This window comes from Bombina bombina, chromosome 1 (genome assembly GCF_027579735.1).
Source record: "Bombina bombina isolate aBomBom1 chromosome 1, aBomBom1.pri, whole genome shotgun sequence".
Lineage (NCBI taxonomy): Eukaryota > Metazoa > Chordata > Amphibia > Anura > Bombinatoridae > Bombina > Bombina bombina.
Window position 1 is genome coordinate 625585301 of NC_069499.1, and position 26500 is coordinate 625611800.

General features: G+C 37.6%; 1 protein-coding gene across 1 annotated transcript in view; it reads right to left on the reverse strand.

Annotated features, from left to right (window-relative positions):
- Positions 1–26500, reverse strand: part of LOC128660144 (relaxin receptor 1-like) — a 291316-nt gene that overhangs the window by 23665 nt on the left and 241151 nt on the right. The window contains exons 12-16 of the mRNA XM_053713798.1: positions 25487–25558; positions 22575–22646; positions 21798–21869; positions 21207–21436; positions 17670–18080 (exon numbers count right to left, since the gene is read on the reverse strand). Coding sequence (XP_053569773.1) covers positions 17670–18080; positions 21207–21436; positions 21798–21869; positions 22575–22646; positions 25487–25558 — 857 coding nt within the window. The remainder of the gene's footprint in view (positions 1–17669; positions 18081–21206; positions 21437–21797; positions 21870–22574; positions 22647–25486; positions 25559–26500) is intronic.

Sequence of the window (26500 nt, forward strand, 5' to 3'; positions counted from 1 at the left end):
TCATGTAAAACTTATTAACCAGGTTTATATTACACCAGCTAAACTTAATCGCTGGTATCCTAACACTCAAAGCTACTGTCCTAGGTTCCATTCCTCTGAAGCCAACCTGGTACATATGTTCTGGAGCTGCCCTAAAATTCAGAAGTTTTGGTCCAGAGTTAAATTTTGGTTGCGTAAGATTTTAAAAATAAATATTAAAATTGATTAAAGACATATATTTCTCCTATATGATAGGCTAAATCCACGGGTTAATATTTGTTTCATCAACATAACTATTTTGGGAGGTAGATACCTTATACTTAAAAACTGGAAAAGTAAACGGGAACCAGTTATTAATAATCTAATATATCTTCTTCAGATACAGGGAATAATAGAACAATTTGATGCCTATACCTCTACAGAAAAATGTATTGAGAGATTTTATATGAAATGGACAGGGTTTATTGAGCTAAATGAAAACGATATTCAAAAACAGTTATTATTTCCCATTGAAAATGTAATATCGGCCTAGTTCCCTAGCTCACTAAAGTATTATCTAAATCTAGTAACCTACTTTCTGAGACGTAGTAAGGGGAGCAGTGAGATATGGTGACATTAGACTCCTTTGTCCCTGTTCCCCCCCCCCCCCCACACTTTTTGCCCTCTTCTTTTTTTTTTGTTTTTCTTTTTCCTCTTCCTATCCGATCTTGAAGGGTATTTTGGGTCAATATACCCATATTTTATGTTTAGATTACTATTTCTCTCTTTTTACTATATAAAAGAAATTGGGTATACAATATAAGGCCAATGCGATAATTGAAGATTTTTGTTTTATGTAAGACAGTTTTTAGGTTTCCATATTAAGATTCTTTCTGGAATGTTCTGCCTTTTAGGTAGAGTCGGTAGCTATATAGACAAAAACTGTATATTGCACCTGTGTATTATGTTTTTTTGCTCTGTTTTTTTGCTGCATACTTACTGTATAAATGGCCGAATTGTGACCCAATAAAGAAAAATTGCACAACAAAAAAGATTATTGGTCACCATTTGAGTATACATTTCTGTATATATACGAATTACAGATATTATTATGTCTAGTGGTAATTTGCCACAAAGTAAAAAAAAAGACAAATCTTTTTCTCACTTTTAGCAGTAAATCCCTAGCAACTGACTTCTGTGTTCCTGAAAAAGCTGTAGATTTTCATTTTCCTCTCCCAGTTTTTTTATTTTTTATTTTATTTTGTTGTCTCTTTAAACAGTTTTGAATTTTCTTGGCCACATTCAATTCTTTTGAGTTTTTATTTTATGTGATTGCTATGGTTGATGTTTGTAAATTTATTGCAAACAAAATAACATCAAATCTGTACTTTGAGTTTTTATGTGATGACTATTGTTGCCATTTACAAATTTCTTGCTAATAAATTTTTTTTTTTTTTTTTAATTTATAAATTTATATCAAAACAAGACGTCCTCAAATCATAGACCAGTCAATGTACTTATATCTGAAATATGCTGTCAATGCTTTCAGCCAAAATGACCTTCCATTTCATTAGTTAGGACTCACTGTTAGCTTTAATAAAAATTGAGATTGAACAAAGAGCTAATTATTACAGAATGTGCCTTAAATGATAGTAAAATATTTTGTTATGCTTGCAGATGTAGATTCAGTTCTAGTCCTTGTGCGGTTGACAAGAAATGAAGTAGGCGGTAATACCAGACCAATCTTTTAAAATAATAATATCTGCAGTAGTTTGCAACCTCTATGTCAATCTCTGATTTTGGCCTAGAAGTGTTGATCTTACTTTAGTGCACGTCTTGATAAGGAGCACTGCTATAACTGTGGCAGGGGCTGAGGTAGAGCAAATAAGAATCAGAACCAATATAGAATGTTCTATAATGGAGAAGAACTAAAATGGGCTACATTTATATTCTTTAGATTGGAAAGAAAAGCAAGGCCAAAATATGCAGCAAAAAAAAGACCAAGGCTAAAAAGCACTTTAGCAATGCTAAGATACAGTACAAATACAATAATAATTGACACTGACACGTGCAGCTGGGTTGGTCATTCTAGTGCCAAAAATTACTGGCTCTGATTCGTTACAGCATGTCATTTTAGCACCAGCAACCCTGCAAGCCAAGTGTTTAATATTAAACCCACCAAGGAGTTAAATACATAGGGCTAGATTATGAGTGGAGCGCTATTGTTTGTTCGCAAGTGATATCAGGGTTTCGAGGACATCTAGGTGCAAGTTAAAGGGACAGTCTAGTCCAAAATAAACTTTCATGATTTAAATAGGGCATGTAATGTTAAACAACTTTACACTTTACTTTTATCACCACTTTTGCTTTGTTCTTTTGGTATTCTTAGTTCAAAGCTAAACCTAGGTAGGCTCATATGCTAATTACTTAGACCTTGAAGACAGCCTCTTATCTGAATGCATTTTGACAGTTTTTCACTACTAGAGGGCGTTAGTTCATGTGTGTCTTATAGATAACATTGTGCTCACACACGTGGCGTTACCTAGGAGTCAGCACTGATTAGCTAAAATGCAAGTCTGTCAAAAGAACTGAAACAAGGGGGCAGTTTGCAGAGGCTTAGATACAAGGTAATCACAGAGGTAAAACGTGTATTAATATAACTGTGTTGGTTTATGCAAAACTAGGGAATTGGTAATAAAGGGATTATATATCTTTTAAAACAATAAAATAGTTCTAGTGTAGACTCACTGTCCCTTTAAATTCCGCCTGTACTACAAGTTGAAAGTAAATGCGAACACAATCACAATTTATGCTTGAATGATTACTGAACATCAGAGCTCTGGTTAACAGTTACACAAGTCAAAAAAGTGTTACAAAACACATGAAAAATACATTTAAAAGTACAGTTACAAGCATAACATAAAAATGATTTTTTTAAATTGCAATAAAACGTTATAAGGGCTCAAATAGAGGTCTCAGGTATTAGAAAAAAAAAGGACTGCAAAGGGCATTAACATAAAGATGCATACATACACATGTAGAAATATGTATATGTATGAATATATGTGTGTACATATGTATGTATTTATATGTGTATTTATGTATTTACAGACATATATACACACATAAACACATAAATACATATGTATACATATATAGACATAATATAGGTGCATTGGAACCCTTTGCAGTCAAGTAGATGAAAACATTGAAGATCATATTTATGCAATATTCATAATTAATTATTATAGTGTGAATGTACTGCAAATATTTCACATTCCAATGTTCTGCACATAGAGGAATATGTACTATGTATTTTTAATATATCTGTATATATTTATACATATGTACACACATTTATTTTTATATATATATATATATATATATATATATATATTTGTGCAAAAATCTATCATTTATATATTTAAATAGCTCTTTAAGAATAAATAGAACATATTCTTCTATGTGCAGAACATTGGATTATGAAATATGCAATATAATCTTCTTATATTGCACTTATTATTATTCTTTATTTATAAAGGCCCAACAGATTCCGCAGCGCTGCACATGGGTACAAGGATAATAGTACAACGGAGAAACAATACAATAAGAGACAACATTTTACAGACAAATACAGGGGGGATTGAGGGCCCTATTCCTGTGGGAACTTACAATCTAGATGGGTAGGAGGATGGGAAACAGGAGGTCGGGACTGCAAAGGTGAGAATGATATTAGTATGGAGATAGATGAGGGCAAATGTTAGGTAAGTGAAGTTAGTTTGTTAATGAGTTGGGTGATAAGCTTCCCTGAGCAAAAAGGTCTTTAGGGAACGTTTAAAGGAGGAGAGGTTAGGGGAAATTCTGACAGCTCAAGGAAGTGCATTCCAGAGGGTTGGTGCCGCACGAGAGAAACCTGTAGCCTAGCATGAGAGGAGGTGATGGTAGAGGACACAAGAAGCAGGTCATTGTTGGATCTTAGGGAGCGGGCTGTAGTATATTTGTTGATGAGTGAGGACAGGTAGGGTGGGGCAGTATTGGAGAGGGCTTTATAGATCAGGGTATGAATTTTGAATTTAATTCTGCTGTAAATAGGGAGCCAGTGAAGGGATTCACAGAGAGGTGCAGCAGAAACAGAGCGTCAAGAGAGGTGGATTAGCCTTGCAGATGCATTTAGGATGGATTGAAGGGGAGAGAGGCGGGAGAGAGGGAGGCCAGATAGTAAGTTATTACAGTAGTCAAGTCAGGAAATTACCAGGCAGTGGATTAGCTGTTTAGTAGTTTCAGCACTCAGAAATGGACGAATTTTGGAGATATTCCGTAGGTGGTTGCGGCAGGATGAAGAAAGCAATTGGATGTGGGGAATGAAGGACAGATTTGAGTCAAGTGTGACTCTAAGGCAGTGGACTTGGGATGATGGGGAGATAGTGGTGCCACATCAACAGTGATGGAAAAATTAGAAACTGGAGTATACTTAGAGGGGGGATTAGAATTAGTTCGGTCTTGAACATGTTTATTTTTAGATGGTGAGAGGCCATCCAGGAGGAAATGCCAGATAAGCAGTCACTGATGGGAGAATTGACAGAAGGAGAGAGTGCAGGGGTGGAAAGGTAGATCTGGGTATCATCAGGATAGAGGTGATAGTTGAAGCCATAGCTGTTGATGAGTTTACCCAGTGAAGAAGTGTAAATAGAGAAGAGTAGAGGACCCAGGACAGAGCTTTGAGGTACTCCAACAGACAGAGGCAATGGAGAGGAGGAGTCACCAGCAAAAGAGACAAAGAAGGATCTGTTAGAGAGATAAGAGTGAATCCAGGAGAGGGCAGTGTCACAGAGCCCAAGAGAGCTGAGAGTCCATAGGAGAAGGGGATGGTCAACAGTTTCAAAGGCAGCAGAGAGGTCAAGTAAGATGAGTATAGAGTAGTAGCCTTTGTTTTTAGCAGAAAGGAGATTGTTAATAACCATAGTGAGGGCAGTCTCAGTTGAGTGTTGGGAACGGAAGCCAGATTGCAGGGGGTCGAGCAATGAGTTGGAGGACAGGAAGTGGGTTAGATGATCAAAAGCGAGTTTTTCAAGGATTTTTTAAGCTAGCGGGAGCAGTTTTATGGGGCGGTAGTTTGCAGAAGAGTTAGGGTCAAGGGAGGGTTTTTTGAGGATGGGGTGACCTTTGCATGTTTGAAGGAGGCAGGGAATGAGCCGGTAGAAAGGGATAGGTTTAATATATGAGTAAGAGCCGGAGTGAGGGTGGGAGACAGAGAAGGTATTAGATGTGAATGAATAGGGTCAAGTGGGCAGGTAGTGAGATGTGAGGAAGACAATAGGGAAGCCACTTCACTCTCAGTAGTTGGGTGGAGGGTGCAGAGAGTGGCAGAGGGGGTGACTGGGAGCGAAGTTGGGAGATTGCAGGCTTGTGTTGAGATGTTTCTTCAGATGGTAAGTGTTTTATTGAAAAAAGTAGTGAGCCAGATCTTGAGCACTGAATGCAGATGAGGGGGGGGGGGGTGCAGGTGGGTAGAGGAGAGATTTGAAAATGGAGAAGAGTCTTTTAGGGTTTGAGGAGTGAGTGGATATAAGAGAAGAGAAGTAGGTTCGCTTAGCTAGGTGAAGGGCAGAGGTGTAAGAGTGAAGAATGAACTTATAGTGCATGAAATCAGGTTCAGAGCGGGATTTCCTCCAGACACGTTCAGCAGTGCGTGAGCATTTTTGCAGGTGGCATGTTTGCTGGGAGTGCCAGGGCTGAAACTGGCGATGTGGGGCTTTGCAAAGTTGGGGCGGAGCGAGAGTGTCAAGTACAGAGGAGAGGTTATTGTTACAAATAACCAAGATCGTTTTTGCTCTACTTCAGTTTTTTTTTACTTTTTCGGCTCTATTGAACTCTATGGGGAATGCAATTTTGCGTTAGCAAATTCTAAAAGTCTACTTGTTACCACGCCTTTGTGAATGCAAGAGCGTAAACTTTCTACTTTTAACTCGTAAGACAAGCGCAAAAAAAATCCACCTGGAGGAATGCGATCTTGCATTAGCGACTTCTCAAAGTCTACTTGTTACCGCGACCTTGCGATTACAAGTGCGTAAACTTTTTACTTTCAATTCGTAATACAAGCACAAACAAAATTCTAGCTGTTTTAATGCTTGAACACGAGCGCAAACTACCACTCCACTTATACTCTAGCCCATAGTAACTTACAGCACCACTTGAGAGTCACAGATAACTGATGGTTCCAAGCAGATACAGCTGGGTAACTCCTGCTGCAGACTGGGTCACCGGCAGTTTGCTCGGTAGCATTTCATTTGTGCACTAGACTACTTATTTTCTACACAAAATCTATGACATTTAAAGAGGAATTTCGTTAACATTTCCATAGAATCAAGCTTATGTGTTCTAATAATTAAAATATACAAATACCACTGCTGCAGGCTGTTGCTCACATGGAGCAGGTGTCTTTTTTTTTTTTTTTTTATTAAATATTTTTTTTTATTGAGGTTGTTAGATGAAATTCAACATACATGAAATACCATAAGACATAACAAAAACCCAGAATCAATATTTCACAAAGGGAAAATGTCGCATAATAAAAGGTCAGGTTGTGAATCTTTTTAGGTAGACGCTTTGAACCTCAGTTTTATATTATTATCTTAGGTGTGTTCCTCTATTGGGGCTAAGGGTTACTCTTGAACCCTGCAAACTTATATGATCTGAGAGAGGAATTTGGCTTTGAAAATTGCCACTTTTGGACCTAGATGAGTAGAAGAAAATTAGTAACTTAAATAAGAAATGCAATAATTGAAGATGTAGGATAGAAGAGAGAGAAATGGAGGAATCAACAAGCAAGAGCTGTTTTGGTTAAAGTAAGGGGGGGGGGGGGAGAAAGAGAGAGGGGCCCTTGTGAGAAATAGAAGTTATTCGGAGGAGAGGAAGTGATAATTAATATAATGGACACTATTGTATAATATTAATAGGGTAGATAATGTTCTAACCTAATTCTAGGTCTGTAAGTGTCTATGTACTCTGAGTTTTGGTTTACATAGTGAGTGCTAACTAAGTGGGGAGAAAATATAAGCTGGAAGCTAGCTAGGAAGCCCAAAGGGTTATGCGGAAAAGGTGATTATTAGGGTGGGTTATCAAGTAGTAAAGATCTACAACTGTGTAAGTACCTAAGTAAACCCTTAATGATAATGAGATACTATCACCTTGGTGGTAGACGTATGACAGCTGCACTGGGATAGGCTGGGATAACCTTATTGTGGCATGGATAATAATTAGAGTCATATGGTAGGTATATTTAGTTAGGGGTGGGGGTAGGGTATCTAGGGCATCATTGGGCGGTAGGGATTACGCTATTAAGTAGACTCCAAACAAACAGTGTAAAGTGGGATATATCAGGGTATTAAGCTGCAGATTTAACAGCTATGTGAGATATAGAGTGCCTACTCCAATTACCTATCTGTACTCTGGGGTTATCTAATATTGGGTCAAAGGAGTTTGGGGGTTATAGAGTGACTGCCGTTATGGAGCTCTTGGTCTATCTATATCCATTAAGAGTGACCTGATGAAACTTGCCTAACCATTATAAACTGACTCATCCCTAATTGTTTACAGTGAGTCTCTATAAAGCATGATAATGATCCAACCATCAAAGCATTGTGATAATATATATAAGGTACATACTCAAATAATAAAGTGAGGTAACAGATGTCCCCATGGAATATCGCTTATGAACAATTACAAATATATAAGGAATATATCAGAGTGTAAACATATTAAACATGTACTCAATTTGAGCATAAGTAGACAACCCTTAGTAACACTAGATCAATAAGATAGTTAAACTAGAATATGCATTGGGCCCTCATTTTCAGAGTATATGCAGTAGAAAAACTGAAAATGTTAAACCATGCTCATAAAGTCACATGTTTGGAGGCCCATAAGTTCATCCCTTAATGTATTCACTGCTATCCAACTCCTGACTGGGTTAAATCTGTGCAGTCTCGGAGCTCACCTAAGTTGAAACAAATGGTCAGGAGAAGGTCTCATAGGGGCTTTGTTACGGAACAATCCTGAAGCACACATGGCCTGAACTCCTTCATGTTGCAGCATTGTCGATAGGCCATTTGGATTCTCAGCCGCTCCGGGTCCCCCACACGGGAGCCGATCGCATCCCCCGCACAGGCAACCCAGGGCAACGGGATGAACACTGACTCACCAGCTGGTGTCAAGATGAGATCAGGTGGCCGGTCAGGAATCTGGAATGTCGGAGAAGGAGGCCGTACCGGGTCAGGTACTAACTCAGCGGAATTACCCCTCTGTATAACAGAACCGGATCTAGTAGAAAGAAGATTGCCTTTGCTTTGCCTCGTGGGTGAGGCAGATTTCTGTGTTATTTGTGACTCATCACCCCCAATAGGCCAGCCGCGGATGTTCTCTTTTGTAAGGGTCGGGTAGCACTCACCGGTTTGGGATTCCACGTGGTTCTTGGCGACCTCCTTCTCTTCTGCCATATTGGCGGTGTCAGTGTCTCCCTTCGTGAAAGGCGCTCTGACTAATAGGCTAAGGTCAGTGAAGTAGTTATCCATCTTTAGTCCCAGATCTCTTAGCAGTGTCTGGATCATGAATCATGCTCCTCCATAATGTAAGAGAAACATTCTCACCATACGGTGTTGTCAGAAAATCGTAGCGTTTATTTTTATCTATCTTGTCGCCTTTACTCCTCTCCTTCAGGTAGCGCTTAGGCACAGTTGTAAGCTGAAGGAAGGGAGGGGATCCGCCGCCCTGATCTCCGGGTATGGTGAAGTTTGCTCCAGCAGAGCGATGAGGGCTGTGTAATGGTTCCCGGGATCAGGGCCACATCATGTAGAAGTGCATTATTGTAGCTCCCGCTTAACCCAGCTGTGTAATCTTGGTGTCTCAGGAATCAGGAGCTTTTGTAGATGAAGCTGAATGAGCTCGAGATGTCAGATTGCAAATGTATTTGTAGTAGAGTTAGAGTTATGAGAGATGCAAGCGGGAGCTCTGAAAAACACGTCTGTTCCCCTCCAAGGCTGACTCCGCCCCCCGAGCAGGTGTCTTTTTATAGTTCAAGGGATTAATATAAGAACACATTAGAATTCACCATATGGAAACTTTGAATAAAATATGTACAAACCAGAAACTGGTATCACATTTCCACAGATCACTGGGGAGTGTTGTGGATGCTGCCTGTGCCTTTATACACATATTTACCTTATTTCCTGGCACAGTTTGAGCTACAACATCAGCATGTTTTACAAGGACTAAGCTCACAATAAACCGGTATTGTTCCAGTTACATCAACATTTTCACCCTAAGCCTGATTTTTCAAACAATATGACATTTCATTACAATAAAGTGATATAACATTTCAGTAGTTCAGCCCAAGAACACTTTTGTGAATAAGATGCTACAAATAATAATAATAAAAAAAAAAAAAAAAAAGGTTCTTTTAGCCCTTTTTAAAGCAAGGATCAGAATCAAATGCATGTGGCAGTGCCACTCTCTCTGCTTACTCCAGCACTGATTGGGAAGTATGCCCCATAGACCAGACATCCTCAAACGTGGCCTAACAGAGGTTTTGGAACTACATTTCCCATGATGCTCAGCCAGCATATCAGCTGGCTGAGCATCATGGGCAATGTAGTTCCAAAACCTATGGAGGGCCAATTTTGAGGATGTCTGCCATAGACTGTGCACAGAGGATATCTACTAATCAGCACCTGTATATTATTAGACTTCCCCCAGCGTACTACGAAAGATTTCCATATCCCTTTAATCAGTTTGTCTAAAGGTTGGTAATCATTTTTTGTAACAATAACTAATTATAGTTTTAAATTTTTTTTGAGTGATAAATAATTTAGTGTCTTTTGATATATATTACTGTAGTTTAAAATACAATATAACAATATTTTTGCAATTGTTCTGAAATTGCTTATACAGTATAGTGTTCTTTAAGGTATTGATTGCAATTACCTAATTTTAATTTTAACGCAAGACAACCAACCTGCCCTGGCAGTCAAAACTCTAATTTAGATACCATTTCAGATCCTTCTACTGATTATGATCCAGAGGTTTATCTGACCATTTTGAACCTAAAGACCCTATAGATGGACATTCAAACCAATATGTCATTGAAACTTGACATGACCCAGGGGAAATTATTTTAGATCCAGCGGGTAAACCTCTTTTGGATCCTAACAATTTCAGAAAGCCATGCCATTCTAAAGGGAGCAATTTCCCTAATATTACCAAATTTCTACAACTTTGGTGGCCAGAAGGTAAACTCCTTGACATTTCTAGCTGATAATGCTCTACTCTCTTCTGGTCCTCTCAAACCATCACAAACAAGGCAATGGTCTCAGAGAGCCATTTGTTTTTGGGTAACACTAATGTGGCACTTTCCATTGAGACATGTTGTACAGAGCTTATGAGAGTTGATCCTAAATTGGTTGAGATTGCTCTTCTGCACAAAGTTTGCTTTTTGGTGAATAATTTATTTAGGAACTAAACAAATATGTGGCTACCTTAACTCCCTGGATGGGGGCATGCTAATGTTTTTTAGGGTTCTCTATAGTAATAGAGGGGTTTTGCTAGGGCTGGGGGGTATGGGGGCCACCTAGCCAGCTGCAGTTCCTTCCATAGCTACTTTCAACCATATCAGGATCCCTTCTATTCCAGACCCATCTCTCAGATCTGACTTTTGTTCCTGGTATGGGCAAGATCATACTGGGCTAGAGGTGTGCAATGGCCACTACCGGTTCTAGACAAATTTTACTGGGGGGGGGGGGGCAAGGTGGGGCCAGTGTTTAATCAGGGGGGCACATTAAAAAATGGAAACAAATGATATATATATATATATATATATATATATTTATATATATATATATATATATATATATATATATATATATATATATACTGTATATATGTGTGTGTGTGTATAAATGTATATATATTTATAATTTGTGTGTGTATGTGTATATATATATATATATATATATATATATATATATGTGTGTGTATGTGTATATATATATATATATATATATATATATATATATATACACACACACATACATACGTACATACACACACACATATATAGACACATCCATTCACATATATACACACACACACATATATATATATATATATATATATATATATATACACACACACATACATATACATACACACACACACACACACACCATACATACACATATATACACATACACACACATCCATACACATATATACACACATACATACATAACACACATATATACACACGTATATACACACACATATTTATACACACACACACATATACACACATACATACATACATATCCACACATACATACAGGGAGTGCAGAATTATTAGGCAAATGAGTATTTTGACCACATCATCCTCTTTAATCATGTTGTCTTACTCCAAGCTGTATAGGCTCGAAAGCCTACTACCAATTAAGCATATTAGGTGATGTGCATCTCTGTAATGAGAAGGGGTGTGGTCTAATGACATCAACACCCTATATCAGGTGTGCATAATTATTAGGCAACTTCCTTTCCTTTGGCAAAATGGGTCAAAAGAAGGACTTGACAGGCTCAGAAAAGTCAAAAATAGTGAGATATCTTGCAGAGGGATGCAGCACTCTTAAAATTGCAAAGCTTCTGAAGCGTGATCATTGAACAATCAAGCGTTTCATTCAAAATAGTCAACAGGGTCACAAGAAGTCTGTGGAAAAACCAAGGCGCAAAATAACTGCCCATGAACTGAGAAAAGTCAAGCGTGCAGCTGCCAAGATGCCACTTGCCACCAGTTTGGCCATATTTCAGAGCTGCAACATCACTGGAGTGCCCAAAAGCACAAGGTGTGCAATACTCAGAGACATGGCCAAGGTAAGAAAGGCTGAAAGACGACCACCACTGAACAAGACACACAAGCTGAAACGTCAAGACTGGGCCAAGAAATATCTCAAGACTGATTTTTCTAAGGTTTTATGGACTGATGAAATGAGAGTGAGTCTTGATGGGCCAGATGGATGGGCCCGTGGCTGGATTGGTAAAGGGCAGAGAGCTCCAGTCCGACTCAGACGCCAGCAAGGTGGAGGTGGAGTACTGGTTTGGGCTGGTATCATCAAAGATGAGCTTGTGGGGCCTTTTCGGGTTGAGGATGGAGTCAAGCTCAACTCCCAGTCCTACTGCCAGTTTCTGGAAGACACCTTCTTCAAGCAGTGGTACAGGAAGAAGTCTGCATCCTTCAAGAAAAACATGATTTTCATGCAGGACAATGCTCCATCACACGCGTCCAAGTACTCCACAGCGTGGCTGGCAAGAAAGGGTATAAAAGAAGAAAGTCTAATGACAGGGCCTCCTTGTTCACCTGATCTGAACCCCATTGAGAACCTGTGGTCCATCATCAAATGTGATATTTACAAGGAGGGAAAACAGTACACCTCTCTGAACAGTGTCTGGGAGGCTGTGGTTGCTGCTGCATGCAATGTTGATGGTGAACAGATCAAAACACTGACAGAATCCATGGATGGCAGGCTTTTGAGTGTCCTTGCAAAGAAAGGTGGCTATATTGGTCACTGATTTGTTTTTGTTTTGTTTTTGAATGTCAGAAATGTATATTTGTGAATGTTGAGATGTTATATTGGTTTCACTGGTAAAAATAAATAATTGAAATGGGTATATATTTGTTTTTTGTTAAGTTGCCTAATAATTATGCACAGTAATAGTCACCTGCACACACAGATATCCCCCTAAAATAGCTAAAACTAAAAACAAACTAAAAACTACTTCCAAAAATATTCAGCTTTGATATTAATGAGTTTTTTGGGTTCATTGAGAACATGGTTGTTGTTCAATAATAAAATTAATCCTCAAAAATACAACTTGCCTAATAATTCTGCACTCCCTGTACATACACACACACACATACATACATACATATACACACATCCATACACATACACACACACACACACATACATATGTATATACACACACACACATATACACATACATACACACACTCAGTAGAAAAAAATAAAATAAAAAAAAGAAGTCTATGCACTTAACTAGTGCTACATAGTTCAGAAAGCACATTCAATGAAAATGGTGTCAAATAATTATTTACATACATTAGAAAAATAAGGAAAACACTACAGCAGTCATTATAGAATTGTGGAGGTGAGAGGGCAGACTTACATCTCTTCTGTTTTGGCAGTGTACAGGCTAGAGAGAACGTCTGCAAAACAAACCAGTGACACTTCTAGAACTCTTGTCTGCAGACTGAAGCTGTAAGATGCCCCGCCCCCACAACAACCCGGGAACTGTAGCTCATCTCTGAAAGGGGAGGGGGAACAAGTTTTACTTCACTTTGTTAACCCCATGCTTTGACTAGACAGCGTTTCAGGGACAGGGAAGCAGATAAATAGCCTTGATCTTGATCAGTATTTTTCAGTCAGCTCAGTGGCCAGCTCAGGGGGGCCACAGCGAGGGCCAGGGACATTTTTACAGGGGCACTGGCCCCTGTGGGCCCCTGTGTAGAAACGCCCCTGCCACTACTGCCTCACCCTCCAAACAGATTTGACCAATATGAGTTCTCTTTTACGTCTCCAATTTGTTTTCCATCAAAAGTTAGCAAGTAGACTCTCTGTTCTCAGGTGTGACACACTCTAAGCTCAGACACAAATGGTTCAGGGTTTTCAAAAATATTTTTTTCAGTTCTCAAACCAACTTTGTCTACCACATCCTATAGCATTCTCCTTTTAATGCAGATCTCAATAGATTTAGAAATAGACCAGCTCCAAAAGCAATAAGCAATATAATTGGCCACTTATTCAGAAATAGCTTTCCTTTATCTAGTGAAGAAGGTGGATGACAGTTCTTGACCGGTGATAATCTTCAAGGACCTATTTTTTTTCCTTGTGTACCTCCATTTCAAGATGGAAGGGATACACATGTTGCAAGATACTCTTGTCAGAGGATTGGATGATCCTTTTGAACTAAAAGATGCTTACTTTATGTTCCCTATAGCAGATTCCCACAGACATATTCTTCAATTTCTTTGGAAGGACAGATTCTGGCAGCTCACCTGTCTTCCCTGTGGTCTGAGTTTGGCCCCATGGTGCTTTATGATGCTGATGCGACTGTTGGTGGCATTTCTTTGTTCCAGTGGAGTAAGTCTGATGATATATTTAGACAATATCCTTATCCTGTCTCAGGATAAATGTCTGCTACTGGATTAGTTAACACTGACAGTTTTACTTTTTACAACAGCTAGGCTTTGTCATTAACCTGGTAAAATCTGGGATGATACCCACTCTACGGAGATTCTGGGCTTCACTATAGACTCAGTTGCAGTACAATTGTCTCTCCCAGATTCCAATATCTCAGTAATTAGCAAAGAACTTCAGACTGTCCTCCAAAATATAGAAACTCAATTTGGTACTTAGCCAGGTTCATTGGCCTGCACTCCTCTTCAATATAGGCAATTTTCCCAGGCCCTGTCCATTACAGGCTATGCAGGATTTACTCTCAAATGATTCCTCTTACTGGAAATGTGTTGGTGGTTCAACAATATGGAAGTTGAATGGCAGGGGTATTTTCTAGTGCCTTCCTGATTACATCATACTTTCAGTTGCCAGCCTTATTGGTTGTGGAGCATCTAGGTGCCCTCAGTGGATGGGTGGCAAATGGAACCAAAACTCCATAGCCAATTCATTCATGATTCGTTCCTTTTGCTGACTACTTAGTGAATTGTTTTTTTTTCTGCAGTTAAATACATAAGTCTTGGAGGGATGAGATCCTCAATGTTTACCAATTTGGCAACTCAATTTTACCAATTCTGTTTCAATCACAACATTTCAGTAATGGCAGAATATCTCCCTGGCCTGGTAGAGGATTGTTTTTCTCATTTCTGGAGGGATGCGAATGATTGGAAGTAAAACATAAAGACATTCCTTCCCCTCAACAAGATCCTAAGTCCATTTTCTTTGCACCTGTTTGCTTTCAAAACCAATTAGCTTCCACATATTACACATATCAGCTTCTGGGAGCTCTAGCGATGGACACATTTTACAGAAATTGCCTCAAAAAGGCTCCTATTCATTTTCCCCTTTCACTGTGATAGATCAGGTCATTCATCATGCCTGCAGACTCCAGATTCTAATGGTACTTCTTACACCCCTGTGGCCATCACAGATTTGGTTTCCAGACCTGTTGGAGTTGTCAATTCATACCCTGATCCTCCTTCTGACCTTTCCATAGCTCCTTTTTTCCCCTTGTGTTGCTCCATTCTCTGATTCTAGAGAACAAAATTTAAATGGTAGCTTGAATGTTTTTTAGGATTTCTGGGCTACTTCAGGATTTCTGATGACAGCATACAATCTCCTCCAGAACTCTTGGGTTCTTTGAACTAGAACATTTTACCTATCAGCCTAGTCAGTTTGGCGTTGCTGGTGTTTGGAATGGAGTGCTGATCCCTATTCACTGGTTAACTTTTTGGCTTCTCTCTTTGAAGGAAAGAAAGCTTATCGTACCATTAATCTTTTTCACTCAGCCATTTCTGCTGGTCATCTTCCGGTTAATGACAACCCTATTGGTAGGGATCCTTTAGTATGTCATTTACTTTGGGGTATCTGGGCTCGCATTACCCCTACCTACAAGGATTCACAGCTTTGAGCTGTTACCACTATTCTCTCTTTCCTTCAAGACTTCCCAACCAATGAGCATCTTTTGCTAAAGCAGTCATTGGTTAAGTTCGTGACACTTCTCTGTGTTGTATACTTTTGAAAGGTTTATGATATTTAGGCTCTAGATAAGGATGGTTTCACTTAATCACTCCAAGCGGTTCGCTTATCTATATATCATTATACTAAGACTTTTTCCTCCACCATATCTTATCCATATTTCGAGAATGAACCCCAGCTTTGTGTAGCATTGTGTCTTAAAGCGTATGTGGCTTGGACAGAGTCCCTTTACCCTTTTCACTCTGGTCCTTTGTTGATTTCTTCTGTTAGACTGTTTTGCTGGTCTCCTCCCCTACTATGGCTCATTGGATTTAAAGGATTATGTCCTTGGCGGACATTACAACCTCTATTGTGTCTTAGTCTAATCGGGAGATTCTACTTTCTTAGCCTTTCTACATGGATGTTTTTTACAGGATTCTTTAGTGGCAGATTGGTCTTTGGATTTAGTATTTCACAAATTCTATTTTAAACCTTTTCCATATGCTGCATTCTCACTATTAACTCCTAGATTGAAATGAAAAATAGGAGCCTTTTGTCTTGTGATAAAATGAAGTTTATTATAGCCTTGGTGGGTTCAGATTTTATTAAAGACTTGCGGAGAGTATTTTGCCCTCCCTCCCTATCTATCCCTTTTTTGTATAAGATACTTGTTTATTTATTTGATTGTATTTTCAGATGTCATTATTTTTTATACATAGACATATACCATTAGAGGTTTATTTGTTCTATCCTAGTGTGAAAGGCCTCCTGGATCTTCATGTCATCTTTGAAAAAGCTCTGAAATTGCTCATCAACTCGATCATTCTTGGGTGGTCCAATTCTTCAGTTTTCAATTATCTTCTACGGAAGAATTGTGAAATTTATTAGTTCAATTGTTGGACTTTTACTGTTTTTTTCTCTCTACCTTATGTAAAGAAAGAGGAAGAGGATACTTTAGGCAGATATATTTATATACTCTGCTTGATGTTCATTGGTTTATTTTTTCCATTGTTGTTGCTATGTACTGATAGAGAGATTTATAATAAACAAAGTTTTGCAAAATACTGGCCTCCTGTCTTTAATAAAATATTTACTATTAAGTCACCAAAGTTATAATAATTATCATCAATTTGTAAGATTAATACAGACGATGAGACCCTCCACCATAATCCAAGCTTGGTTAATCAGATTAACTAATCAAGAATGACTAAATGTTTCTATTATTAGGTGGCAAACCCACAGAGGAACCAGCAAGAGTCAAGGAGGACCTGTTGATTTATGGCCTGAAGAAGCCGAAAAAGAAGATTCTTCAACTGGTCTTAAGGTAAAGACTTCTTGTGTGACAGTGATGATTAATTTGAATAAAAAAGCAGTAATGTTTCTTTATTTTGGTGGTAGATGTAGAAAGTTTAAGCAAGATGATTGAGGTTGGAGAGAGGTTAAGAGCTGGGTCAGCAATTAGGTTACGGTTGGGTAGAATCATGGTTAAGTTGTAATGTGCTTGGGGGGTCACAGATAGGGATAATTTAAATGAGCGGAAGTTGCATACAGGGTTATTGCTTTAGGGGACTGTCATGTTTAAGGTTAATTAGCTATAATACACCTAACTAAACTGCTGTTATATAATGACTCCTGTATACTGTTCTTTCATAAAATGTGAGCAAACTGAATATTACCAAGGTACTAACAAACCACAGAAAATAAATCTCCTGACATGATTTTTTTTCCATAGAGGTTCCGCATTAGAACATTGCATTAACTCAAACCATTAGTGTTTAAAAATGTGGTTCAAAAGGTCATGGGGAAAACATTATTTAAGTTCAAAATTTCCATTATGTGAACACTTACTCATTCAACTTCTATGTTTTTGAGTGTCTTTGAATATAATATTTATTATATATTTAGCTCTGTCTTAATGAAAATTAAGCAAAGTACATCTGGCACACAAGTAGCTGTCCTTACCCAGGAATATACTGACAGAATATCCTCGTGCTCCAGATTTCTCTGTGCTATCAGACTGCAGTGGGAAGCAGACACCATTTCGACCATAGAAATTTCCAAAGGTTTCATAACTGAGGAAGGGAATCACTGTTATCAAGAAACCCATTCCCCAGATGGCAGTCAGGGTACAAAGTGTCTGTCCACGGCCTGCTCGAAAATGGCTGAATGGGAAAACGATACACAAGTATTTTTCCAGAGTCATGTATGTGAGCATCAAGACGGAGACTTCAGAAGACAACATGGCCAAGGAGCCCACAAGTTTACACCCCCAACTCTCCATCCAAAGCTGAGCATGTCTGTTATATTCCCCCAGGAACTTTATATCAAAGGCGCCCAAACAAAAGAGGTAGAATCCCATCAGACAGTCTGCACCTATACAAATAGAGTGATCATTAAAGGCTAGGTAACCAACACTCTACAATCACAATATATATTTTTGCAGATTTCTTATATTTACAAAAACTGTGGGCATAGAAAATAATATGTGTCTTCAAAGGGACAGGAAACCCCAACATTTTCTTTCATGATTTGGATAGAATATACAATTTTAAACAACTCCCTTCTATTATCAAATTTGCTTCATTATCTTGCTATCTTTTGCTAAAGGAACAACATTGCACTACTGGCAGCTAGCTGTAACATATCTAGTTAGCCAATCACAAGATACAAATGTGTGCATTCACCAATCAGCAGCTAGCTCCCAATAGTGTAGGATATGTGCTTATTATTTTTCAACAAGGAATACCAAGAGAATGAAGCAAGTTTGAAAACAGAAGTCAATTTTAAAGTGTCTTTAAATTACATGCTCTATCTGAATCATTTAAGTTTAATTTTGACTTTCCTATCCCTTTAACATAACTTTATTATTTCTGATATATTAAATTGTGTGTGATTGAGTTGTCAATATGCAGCTAGTCAAGCAATGGTGTACAAAGGGCAGCAATTTATTCTGAAAATCTAAGCCTTTTAGGAGAAATATGGTCTGGTTACACACGTATCTGAAAAACTAGATGTCCAATTGGCACGGCTAGGAGGAAAGGTATTCATCGACCTATGTAATAATGACTGCATTGCACTTTATTGTTCTGTGCCAAAAAATGTGTTTTCAGTCATTCATATATAAAATAAACGTGCACAAAGCAAATTAAACAATATCTTGGTATAAATAAGAAAACATTGAAAAATATACAACAATGTGCACTGTCTTATTAAAAAGTAGAAGAATGTCCATATTGTTCTTCAATGTAACCTCAAAAAAGCAGAGAAAATTCCATAGTGTAAAACAGGTTAAATATTATTGAAATGCTCAGCTTGGTCAGGTGCTCACACAGCATGGAGCTTCATTAGCTCTAAGATAAGCTTCCAGTAATAAATGGATCCAACTATGTGGCTTGCAGGAGGTTCCAAATATATTACAATATGAAAATACACACTTCTTTAAAAACAAAAAAAGCAGCCCTTTGTAGTCACCCTGGGGTTATTGTTTACTAGAAGGAGAGTTTATCAGGAGCACTATAGCTAAAGGTGCTGGGAGGTAAGACTATATAAATGAAATTGGCATAGACATTTAGCGTATCTTAAAAAATAGCATCAATTTAATGCACAGCAAATAATACACAACAATAAATAAAAACGGACGTCTCCGTGATTAAAAGTCCTTAAGTTGCCGCCATATGATAATTGTAATAGCAGAGAAAGTTCGTAGTACAATAAATGACAGTCTGGTGTACACTTACAGTATCCTTAATGTATGTTGGTTTGCTAGCAAACAGGGGCTTACCCCAAACTTTCCACTCGATATCCTCCGTGAGTTGGTTACAGCCGTTAGCGTGGTGACACTGCTAATGTAGGCGCTGTCTCAGATCGGCTCCTCTGATTGGTCCAAACTCGGACCTAGTCAGCAGCAGACAGGGGCTTGCCACAAACTTTCCCCTCGGTGTCCTCCGTAAGTTGGTTAAAAGCCTTTAGCGTGATGACAACGCTAATGTGGGCGCTGCCTCAGATTGGCTTTTCTTATTGGTCCAAACTCGGACCCGGTTAGCAGCGGTAGTGGTGACTATTAAAGTGTAGCAATTGTCCGATGAATAATACCTGCTCTTAGTGCTAGCAAGCACGCAGGTACAGAATTAAAGATGAAAACAAGCTTGGTTATCGGATGAAAAGTTCAGAGAGTAGTTGCAAGTCTTTCAAATCACTAGTTATTATAGCGATATTGCACAATCCTCAATGAACACTGTGGTAGCTTCAGCTTCAAATAGTAATCTCAATAGTAGTTGCAGCACATCGACGCGTTTCCCCCTCTACAGGGCTTTCTCAAGATCACTAGCACTAGCACTAAGAGCAGGCATTATTCATCGGACAATTGCTACACTTTAATAGTCACCACTACCGCTGCTAACCGGGTCCGAGTTTAGACCAATAAGAAAAGCCAATCTGAGGCAGCGCCCACATTAGCGTTGTCATCACGCTAAAGGCTTTTAACCAACTTACGGAGGACACCGAGGGGAAAGTTTGCGGCAAGCCCCTGTCTGCTGCTGACTAGGTCCGAGTTTGGACCAATCAGAGGAGCCGATCTGAGACAACGCCTACATTAGCGGTGTCACCACGCTAACGGCTGTAACCAACTCACGGAGGATATCGAGTGGAAAGTTTGGGGTAAGCCCCTGTTTGCTAGCAAACCAACATACATTAAGGATACTGTAAGTGTACACCAGACTGTCATTTATTGTACTACGAACTTTCTCTGCTATTACAATTATCATATGGCGGCAACTTAAGGACTTTTAATCACGGAGACGTCCGTTTTTATTTATTGTTGTGTATTATTTGCTGTGCATTAAATTGATGCTATTTTTTAAGATACGCTAAATGTCTATGCCAATTTCATTTATATAGTCTTACCTCCCAGCACCTTTAGCTATAGTGCTCCTGATAAACTCTCCTTTTCTGATTTTCATATTACCTATTTTTGGGAACACATAGGTATTCTCAAGAGTTTGGTGTTTCTCACCCTGCGCTCATTAGTTAATTAATTAGTATTTGTTATTGTTTACTACTATTATCTAATTTTTAATAACACAGTGTACAGTGTTGTATACTTTTCGTGTTTTTCTTATTGTCACTTTTTTTAAATGTCACAGCATTGATACATATTATAATATAAATTGTATTCAATATGTTGGTATAATGGCTGAGGGTATCAATGTCCTGCTGCACCTGCCAAAACATAGCTTTTCACAGCACATAACCCATCTATTCAGCCCATAGGCTTTGTTTATATTATGGAAGCACTTGCGTAGCAGATAACAACTTTCTCACTGGTGTCCTGAAGCCAATTAATACCCCATGTCCTTTTGTATATTACTAAAAATGTATTGTTAAAAATTAATTAACCAGAAGTACATCATTGAAGAAAGGTAGTTGTGAGGCATGTGGCACACGTATATTTATTATATTCTGCCTGTCTAGAATATTGGTGTTAATTTGCTTATCACTTACAGCAGAGAGACTTGATTGACATTGTATGCTGGCAGTTTTCAGTAACAATAAAGGACCTCATGCAAATTACAAACAAGTTCCCAAAGCATGTGACACAGGCCATGACCCACACAAAGACTCGAAGCAAGATGTTGGCCAAGAGGTTCTCAAATGAGGAGATGCCATCACTGTTGGGTTTGCAGCTACGTACATGAGGAGCATAGCTGCAGTACTGGAACCTCTTGAAGTAACTTAAAAGAAAAGAGAAAGTTATTTTTTCTGATAAATAACCAGAGCTTCTTATGAGAGTTTGTTTGGAAAAAATGTAAGTGCCTATGCTCAGTTCTTTTAAAATTCCCCAAAAATGTATGTTTGTGCACTAACAAAAAAAAATGAATAGAAGAAAGCATTAAAATAGCATATTGCCATATTTTTGTGTTCAGTAACCTTTTTCCAAATTAGTAGTTCTTTTTTGTGTAAACCAAGCGATGGCAAAAATGCTGTAAGCGTTTTACTAAACCACTATTGTAAGACCTGTTATGAACCCATCCCAAAACAACATCAGTGCTTCATTGGTATTTGTACTGAAGATTACTTAGTGTCCTTACTTACATATGGGACAGATTGACAAGATTTGAAAACATTTGATTATGAATGTTGGGGATCTCGAGACCCTCAATGATTCTGCAAACATAAAAGAATAAATGAGTTAATATGTATATTTTACAACAGTGTAAACTATAAAAAAATATACTGTGTAGTTCTGAAAATTAATATATAAAATGTAATATATCTACATATAGCACGGAAAATTATCTAAGCATTGTCATCAAGAAATAATATTGCATTAAAGGGACCCAATTTTTGTCTTTTGTGATTCAGATAGCACATGAAATTTTAAGCAACTTTCTAATTTACTCCTATTGTCAAATTTTCTTTATTCTCTTGGTATCTTTATTTGAAATGCAAGAATGTAAGTTTAGATGTCGGCCCATTTTTGGTGAACACCTGGGTTGTCCTTGCTGATTGGTGGATAAATTCATCCACCAATAAAAAAGTGCTGTCCAGATGTCTGAAAAAAGAAAAAAGCTTAGATGCCTTCTTTTTCAAATAAAGATAGCAAGAGAACGAAGAAAAATTGATAATAGGAGTAAATTAGAAAGTTGCTTAAAATTGCATGCTCTATCTGAATCACAAAAGAAAAAAATTGGGTTCAGTGTCCCTTTAAGTTCAAAGTAACCTTCAAATAGCATCATGATACTGAATATGGGTTACCATGGAAACTTTACATTTTCATTATCGATACATTGTCTTAAAGATACTGTTATATTTTCTAGGGGACTTCTTGGCAGAATTCATACAAATACAATATGATTTGATGTTACTTACAAGGAGTGTAGGTTAGTCAGAAGGTCAAACTGGTTCTGTGGTATTTGATTAAGGGGGTTGAAGGAGATATTCCTAGGATGCAAACAGCCATTATTATACAATATCAGAGCCATAAAGGTTGCTAATGATAATGGGAACAGTACCGTAGCAGCACTGCACCTGTTCACACATAATTTACCAAGGACAAGAACTGAAGACTCACAAGGGACTCAATCTTTCCTACAATTAGAATTCCATAAGGATGCTATGCAACAGAATCATTATGATCATCTGTTTGAAAATGTAATGTCATTCTCAAGGGTTTGCAACAATACCTACTGAATTACTTTATGTTTTAAGTTCTGTTCAAAATTGGTGCATTTTAGGAACAACAATATTTACAAAGTACTAGATTACGCATGGAGCGCTTTTTATCGCTCGCGCATTAACAACTCTAGAAGTAAGCTTTATGCATGTGTCGGGTAGTGCGCATATTACAAGTTGAAAGTAAGTGTTTTCTCTTGAGCCCTAACCAGGCAAACGCAAGAAGCCAAAGTTAGAATACTGTTTAACGTATTCCCCTGTAGGGGTCAATTTACTAATGTGTGAGCGGACATGATAAGCTGTTGGCATTTCTCATTGCACCAGCAGTTCTTGTGAACTGCTGGTGCAATACCGCCCCCCTGCAGATTCACGGCCAATTGGTTGCTAGCAGGGGGTGTTTGATTTCTGTCTGCCACCTCAGAATAGGCAGGCAGGTTATGGAGCAGCAGAGCTTGATAAATTGTCCCCATAGACTTCAATGCAGTGAGAAAAGTGAAAAAAAAAAAAATTAACACCCTACTCTTGCGCAAACCCGATCACATTTTCTCAAGTGCGCTAACCCGACATGTAAACATTAATATTTCACATTCCAATATTCTTCACAGAGCAAAAATGTTTCTATTTATTGATAAATACATATTTCTACATATATCTGAAGGTATTTTGGTACAATATTTATCTATACCTATATATATATATATATAAATTTATTATTATTATTATATATAGGAATATCTATTTATAATTATGATAATTCAGAGCTGTAGGGCTTTTATATTGACTACTCTTGTTACAATTATTCATATCTGTTATAATCATACACACTGTATAACCAGGAAAGTGCCTGTTTAAATCCCAGTGAATATTGGAGTGAAAAAGTCTTACCACCGGACCGCTGGCTCCCGTCTGTTTCCTCTGATTTTCACAGACTTCCAGCCGTATGTGTCGGTACCTTTAACTTCCACTTGTTCCAAAGCATGTAATAGCTTCTAACCGAAATCAAGTCAGTGGGTGGAAAAAGTTAAATCTGTGGTTTCCCTTTTCACCTTAGTGCCGCCATATCAGCAACAAACATGCTAGTTAACCCACAGGTGGATAGGGCTTCTCCAATACGCCCCTTAATTTGAAAAAATGCAGTTAAAAGTCCACGAGTTTCTTGGGAGGCAGGAAATGCGTCAGCTGTTTGGAGTCCTGTCTGCTGTGATCTTGACGTTTTATATGTAACCAATAAAGTGGACTTTTAACTTTATTTCTTTGCTCGCCTGTTGAAGGTTGTTGACACCCAGTGGAGACCTTTAAAGCTCTACTTATAATTACTTAGAACATATTTCTCTAGGTGAAGAACATTGGAATGTGAAATATTTACAGTAAATACGCAAACACTTTATTAAATATGAAAATGGCATAAATATGGTTTAACATGTTTTCATCTACTTGACTGCAAAGGGCTCCAATGCACTTATATATATGTCTATATGTGTGTACATATGGCTATAAATGCATATGTACACACACATAAACACACATATATACATACATATACATATTTAGACATGTATATGTATATATCTGTAAATTAAAGCCCTCTACAGCCTTTTTTTCCTTAACACCTGAGACCTAATATATTTGAGCCCTTATAACTTTTTAATGCAATTTAAAAAAAAAAAAAAAAATGTTTTATTATACAGTGTTATTATGAAAGTAACTGTACTTTTAAATATATTTTTTATGTGTTTTGTGACACTTTTTATTTGAGCGTAACAGTTAACCATAACTCTGAGGTCTCGCTATCCTGATGCACGTTAAATTCAATTGCGCTCAAGTAATTATGTTTACTTTCAACTTGTAATATGCACGCTACTTCCAATGTGCGCAACCAGGCGCAATAAACCTGATAATGCTCTCTCGCAACAGTTAGTGCGCCACTCTTAATCTGGCCCTTAGACAATGCACCTTACAAACTGTACAGTAAACAATATGATAGATGGATATACATTACTTATTACTTATATTCAGCTACACTGTGTTTCTTGAGATCATGTGAAGTACCTGCTGCACAGAGATAACAATAAAGTAATCATGACACTGATTAATTGTAGGGAGACTTCAACTTTATTTTATAGCCAATCTTGTCTGGGTCTCAAAATTAAAAGTAAAGTAAAAAATTCTAAACAGAAAATAAATTACAAAACCAGTGAAGCTTTGATTTCATTGTTGGGCACCTTCATATGTTTTTCATAAATAACTGAAATAGATCAGGGAAATTAGCACAAAAAATTGTCTGTAGAAGATATGAGATTTATAATAAAACCAGACCAGCTTCACAGTAGTGTTTAAGCTTAGATTCATTTGAGGTTCAGCGAATGATGCTTTAAAATAATCTTAGGTGTAATCAGAAAAATTATTGCACAAATTAGTGTTGAAAGGTTGTTTGTTCTCGTTGATTGTATACTGGGGTAACAAAATATATCTTTCAAGGAATGACAAGTAGATAGATGTACACAATATGCAGATCTCCTCTGACAAAAAACAAGTTTAGTTCTGTAAAACCCATCAGCTATTTATAATTTTACACAAATTATAACGTTTGGTCAGACTGCCATACTCACAACTGTTGAAGGTCTTGCAGATTGTCAAATAAAGAAGGGGGCAGATCCACGATCTGGTTTTCAGACAGGTCTCTAATAACAAAGAACATTCCATACATGAGTTAGAATTCTGTGAACTTAGGGTTTAGTGCATATCTCTAAATGTATATGTCTACCAACAATAGACAGCACATGCAAACTATACTACCACCATGTTAAAAAATTCACATTTATTGTAATTACTATTAAAGAGGGTTCAGGAAAGAGAATGAATAAAAAGACCTAATCAAAGACTACTGTGCACAATCCTTATAGAGGACACAACATTTTTGTATACCTGTTTATTAAACACATATATACAGAAAAAAAGGATTAAAAAATAAGAAATAAAATTATGTTCCTAAAGGGAGTTTACTGTAAAATTGGTTTCCTCTTAACATGTTCCTAATTACTTGTTATGCCAGTTGCAATTTATTAAATGTATTAGAAATTGGTCCTTTAGTAAATTTTTGTAATAGCTGCTATTGTTCATTGAAACCACCACCCATTGTTCCCAAGAAAATCCCATTTCAAATTGGCTGAGTCTGCAGAAAGACCTTTTTATCTCATTTTACACTTTCTATACACAAAAGCTATAATTTTAAAATTAATTTTAAGTAGTGGTTTCAATAAGCAAAACTGTTACTTTCAATTGCAAAAATAAACAAAGGAGAGTTTACAATATATTTAGGGCCAGATTACAAGGGGAGTGGTAAACTTTTTGAACTCGTATCACGTTAAAAAAAATGTTTTGCTTGTGTGCTAACCCGACGTGAGCAAAAAGCCGAACTTAGAATATTGCGATCGCATTAATGTATTCCCCGATAGAAGTCAATAAAGCAAGAAAAGTGGGGGAAAAAAAACTAACATCCAACTTACACGTAAACACGATCACGTATGCTCAAGTGCACTAACCAGACATGAAAATATTAATATTTCACAATCCAATGTTTTTCACATAGCAAAATATGTTCTCTCTCTCTCTCTCTCTCTCTC